The 5,598-nt window shown below is 48.0% G+C and overlaps 1 protein-coding gene; it reads right to left on the reverse strand.

The window, feature by feature from the left end:
• Nucleotides 1-2,472: 2,472 nt before the first annotated feature.
• GSTUM_00003726001 (uncharacterized protein) lies at nucleotides 2,473-4,798 on the reverse strand (the record flags this gene model as incomplete). XM_002837356.2 has 2 exons in its annotated part: nucleotides 2,473-3,732; nucleotides 3,798-4,798. 2 exons carry the CDS (start codon nucleotides 4,796-4,798, stop codon nucleotides 3,075-3,077), a joined length of 1,659 nt encoding a protein of 552 aa, XP_002837402.1. The 3' UTR covers nucleotides 2,473-3,074.
• Nucleotides 4,799-5,598: the final 800 nt, after the last annotated feature.

Consider the following 5,598-nt stretch of genomic DNA (forward strand, 5'->3'; position numbering starts at 1 on the left):
TCGACTAGTGGACCAAGACATGCTCAACCAAGTCCACCTGCAATGGCTCGAATACTTCCTCATGGATAAATGGAAATAGGACTACTATATCAGACACTGTATCAATAAAGCCACTATCTCTAGGCATCACATACATACAGTAACATCCAAATACACCAAAGAGAGACTAAATGTGTAGACAACTCTGCAGTTGATTAAAGGCCTGGTGATCCCACAGCTACCATATAGCATAAAGGTATGAGCCAATAAGGGCCTAATAAGGGAGGTAGAAACTGCCCTCAACAAGATAATCTGAATGGCTTTCGGTATAGAAAAGAAAATACCAGTCCTAGCCTTCTTTACAGAACTGGGAATTCCACCACTCGACTTCATAAAACAGTTTAGGCAGAACCTACAGGCACTCTGGGCCCACACCAAGGACTGCCACAATGCTTGGACCAGGAAATGGGTAACGCAGTACAGGGCAGGAGACATTATCACCACAACCAGCAACTACCAACTGGGCAAAAACACACTCAAGGACAAAATAAGGCAGGATTGGGCTGGAAGGGTCACCAATGAAGAAACCAGGTACAGAGGGAAACCAAGGGAATCACATACGTACCTACACTCGCTCACCTTGCAGGACTTCAAAAGACTACTAGGACTGAGGGTGATAGCCGAATGGCCATACCAAGAAATAACCAGGGCAGGAGATAGTACCCATGTGACTAGGATATAATCACCTACAACCACCTAGCGAACAGATATGAAGTGGTAGACTCCACAATGGTCAGACTCCAAGATGCCAAAAGACAAGGCAAACTCCATTACTGGATGGACGGCTGGCCCTCTGGGGTGTGAAATAAACCCGCAATGGTGAGGAATGATGACAGTACACAACAACTAAACATCGTACAAGTAGTCAGAACTGGCATCAACATGCCCACGAGCCAACCTACCCAAAGACTGGTCAAAGCACAGACATGCAAACCCTGTAAGATTTGTGGGAAAGCAGTGCTACAGGACAAGCAACACAAGCTGGCACATGCCAGAATGCATGACCCAGTCAGGAAGGGCCTTTGAGTAGTTATAGTGGACCGAAACTCAAAGGCGGCGTCCAGTGGACCAGGGGAGTAATGCTGGTCAGTTAGTAATTTCCTAACGTTCACAACTGCGGGGCCAGAATGGACACAGGTTTTCTTTGTTAGATGGATTTTATTTGGTTCACGACCACAGGGCCTTGGGGCAGGTGTGGGTTTCTTTTGTTTGGGGGATTTACTTTGTTCACAACCATGGGGCCAAGGAGCAGGAGTGGGTTTCTTTTGTGACAGATCAAATTTGTTGAGGGGTAGATGAAGGAGGTAGTAGGAGTTTGTTTTGTAGTGCCTATAGGGGAGTGTAGCGAAGTATTTCATTGAGGGGGGCTCAGGGCTGGGGGCAGTATCCCATGCCGTACTCCGATTACTTTAATTAGTAGGCGAGATAGTGGAAGAATAAAAGATTTACACACACAAACGCAGCACTCTATCATTCACAACTTCTCACTCGTCGTTACCTCCGGAGCTGTGCCACGTCGCACGAGGAAGACCAAAAGTTTATCGTATCGTATCGTACAGCCCGAGCGGGGTACCGTACCGGACGGAGCCCGCAAGGCTGTGCTGTGCCGGCAACGCTGTAAAGGGAAGGAAGGGAAGGAGGGAGAAAGCGAGATTGATGGGGGAAAGCCTAAAAAACATTAGCGCTAGCTAGGCGTGCATACATATACCTTTTTTTTTTTTTCCTTTGATCTTCCCTCAATCCCATTCTATCTTATCGCACACTCCGGCCGGACTCATGTCGTGTGGTACGAGTTATCACGGTATCATAACTGCGGTAGCCAAGACCGACTTTTTTTTCCTTCTTCTTCTTCTTCTGATCGTGTGTGCCTTTCGGACGGAGCCTCAGGCATATCGCAGGTTGATCCTTGCCCATTTTTTTTTACTCGTCAAGGGTTCCCCTCTTACATCGCCACTGTGGGGAACCTTTCGGGAGTGATGTAGCGGCGCCGGGTGGACTGTGCGAGGCCTTTGACAGCACGTATGTATGTATGTACTCGAATATGTATGTATGTATATATGTATGTATGCATGTGTCGCTGGAGTTGTGTCATGTGGAAGGAGGCTTGGAGGTGAGAGAACGGGGTGAGGCTCTTCTGCTCGACTTTGGTGAATAGGATTCTGGGGGGGATCATGGTGGCTATAATATCGTTGACATAATTTCTCGTAGCTCTCACCGCCACTCCCCTTGCCTCCGCTCGCCTCCGGATCAATGTGTTGGTTGGCTTATTGAGACAATTGGTCGGTAAGTTCCCTGATCTCCATGTCTCTCTTCCTACTCGGCGCGCGAAAGCGCCCCGAGTGACACAATATGAGTTGACACATTAATTATGTGTGGTTGACAATGAGATCCTCACACAATACAACAATTAGAATTGGCGATGGAAATCATGTTGCAGCGAGGATTCTTTTTTTTTAAAAAAAAAAATTTTCAACTACTTTCGACCTGATTTGATTTGAATTCATATAAACCCATCCGAAGGGGTGGTAGGATAGATAAATGAAAACAAGATGAATAAAAAGTCTCAAAAATCGAAAAATCCTTTCTCCAGATGACCCTTTTTTTTCTCAGTTGAGATGGAAAATAACGGGAAAAAAGGACGAAAAAAAAAAAAAGAAGAAAAAGAGAAAAAAGAGAAAAAAAAAAGAGAAAAACCGACCCAAACAACCGACCCAACCCAACCCAGCCCAACCTAAACAAGTCCTACCTTCCTTTGTGAAAGAAACGAAACGAGGAACCCGAGAAAACGTCCGTCTATAACCAAGCAACCATATATACCGGAAAACGCTGACAGAAAAAAGAGGAAATAGAAGAAATCTGAAATCGGCCGTTAAGAAGCAGAAAACAAAAATAGAAGATGAAAGGAGTAGGCAAGGAAGAGGAGGAGGTAGAAAAGCCAATTTGGAAGACCCAGATAAGAAAGTTCCCAATAATTTATTTCCGATATGTGATTCGAAGAACAGTTAGGAGGGGACGGCATTGATAGCTATTTTGCTCTAGCAGTAATCCACATCTCCATCAGCATCATCATCGTAATCATCAACATCACAATCGTCCGGATATCTCAGAGCCCTCGCCATTTCCTTCTTCGCCATCTTTTTCTGCTCAACCCCAGCCCTCACGATAGCGTCTTTCCCCGTGGAAACAGTGGCATAACCCCCAGCACCATTATCCTCAATAATGCCATGTTCCAAAGACCACGCGATAAGGCCCTCATCCGGAACCCAGCGATCGCGGGAGATTCCCTTGTAGTTGTTTTTTTCGTAGTGCTGACCGACATGCTCCATTCTCTGCTCCCAGCTCTGGGCCCCTGAAAACGTCTGCTTGCAATAGCCGCACCTACTACTCTGTGGCGGCTTCCGGCGCTCGACGCGGCAGCGCTCGATCATTTCGTCCATGTAGGCCGCGGTGGAGGTTTTGGGGCCCGCTGGAGGCGGGTGCATGCGCTTTATGTGTTGACCGAAAAGATCCTTTCGGTTGAAGATTGCCTTCCTATCAGCACACATGGGATCGTCGCAGTGCCAGTAGGAGATCTGAAGGTGTTGGCTGTATACATGGCGCTTCCACTCGTTCTTGCTGCCGAATGTTTGAATGCAGCCCGAGAAGTAGAATACGCAAAGGAATGGTCGGAGGTGTTGCTGGTTCATGTGTTTTCTGATGGTCAAGCAAGTTGCGGTTAGCCCGTTGCTAGACAGTGAGGAGGCGGCGGGGGGTCATACTTATAATCCGAGGCGTGGACAAACACTTTTCCAGGGTGTTCACGACAGATCTTTCTTTCTTTCGGTTTTTTTCCTGCGCCGCGACCCCGAGTTTTCTCCCCCCGGGCTTTCCGGGCTTTCTCACCCTCACCCGAGACTTCAGAAAATGGCTTCATCATTTCTGGGCAGCCTTTAACCCGGCGGTTCTTGATTGTTTTCAATTTCAACGTTCTGGCGGGTGAACTCTGCCTGGATCCTTGCGCTGAGGGGCAAGAATGGCCATGCCCAAGCGAGGGATCGTGTTGATGTGAGAATACTCCCATTGGGGGAGGTGGTTGATCAACAGGACAGCATCGATCGTAACCTGGTTGTTGAAACATGACGGGCACGGTTTGTGGGTATCCGAGACCGTTCTCGTCGTCATCCTCCATGGAGTCATTATGCCCCTCTTGACTCCGGTCGTCCCCGCAGGGGGAAATATGAACCACCTCCTTCAGGCACACGTAGCCGCCATGTGCCAGATTTGGGTCCACGGACGCATGCAAATCACTAGCCTGCGTCATGTAGGGGTGCCCCTGGGCCCAAGTCTTCTCAAATCCTGAGCCGTGATAATCCGGGCTAGTTGATGCGGAGCTCTGCTGGTGGTGATAATCGTCTTCCCCGAGAGATCCGCTTGAAGATTCGGTAGACCCTTCAAAACCAGTATAGCATAAATTATTGCTCTCACTACACAAGGAATCGTTATCCACCTGGTCTTGCAATGAGCGTTGGTAATCGCTCCCCGGATTGCTGCACGCGATATAGCCTTGCCGCAATAGTGACGGGGGGGGGTGTAGGCTCCGAGTGTCGTGGGTGACTATGGCACCTGTAGGTACGTCCTCAACGTAGCGATCAATTGGGGTCAACGAGGACGTGTAATTGTCTCGAGGTGGCTCCAGTCTTCCAAAGGCCTCGATTTGCTGAACCAGCGCGGGCGATGGCTGAACCGGAGAATGATACGACCATGTGTTAAAGGAAGACATGCTCGCCTTGAGCTATGAGGAGGGCTGTTTTTTTATTTATTCTCTTGCTCGAGTCGCCCTGAGAAGGCAGAGACTAATGATAAAACAGCACCGATGAGGCGGTGCTATTTGTACTGTTTCAGTAAACTTCATCAGGCCATCCGTCAGCTTTCACGACACTTCTAAGGCCAACCAAACAGAAGATAGTTCCATTGCTCGCCTCGTCTCTCAATGCAGAGAAGCATGAAGAAACGATAACCTTGTGCAACAGATCAAAAAGCAGGGGAAGGAAAATAAAGGTAAGGCCAAAAAAAAAAGAAGGCGAACAGATCGAGCTCGCGGGGCATTACACCGCAGGAACAAAAATATTATACACACCTTTGATGAAAGGGTATAGTCGAAACTAAGGTGAAGAAATGTTAGAAAAGTGTAATTGAAAGTTTTTGTTTTAAAAAAAAAATGATAGCCCTGAAGCTTATATGGTATCCCAGATCTGGTATAGGTGGAAACCTACTGATAACAGACAAGTGCGACAACCGCAAATCTATTCGACAGTCTAATTTCCAGTCTAATTTCCAAGACTAGGAGGAAATCCAGGTGACTATAGGAAATCTAGGCAGCAATCCTATATGTACTAAAACAGGATGGCACTCTCGGTAATTTGCGCAGCGGGAGCCTCTGACCGAGCAGAGGATGTGGTGGAGGATATCGAGTATATGATGGGAGGGTGGAGGGGTGGGCTAAGTGAGAGAAGCGGACAGCGGGGAGAGAAGGGCAACGCGGCGCGCCGTGGGGGGGGGGGTAAGAAGATGAAAGAAAAG

This window comes from Tuber melanosporum (assembly GCF_000151645.1).
Source record: "Tuber melanosporum whole genome shotgun sequence assembly, scaffold_188, strain Mel28".
NCBI lineage: Eukaryota > Fungi > Ascomycota > Pezizomycetes > Pezizales > Tuberaceae > Tuber > Tuber melanosporum.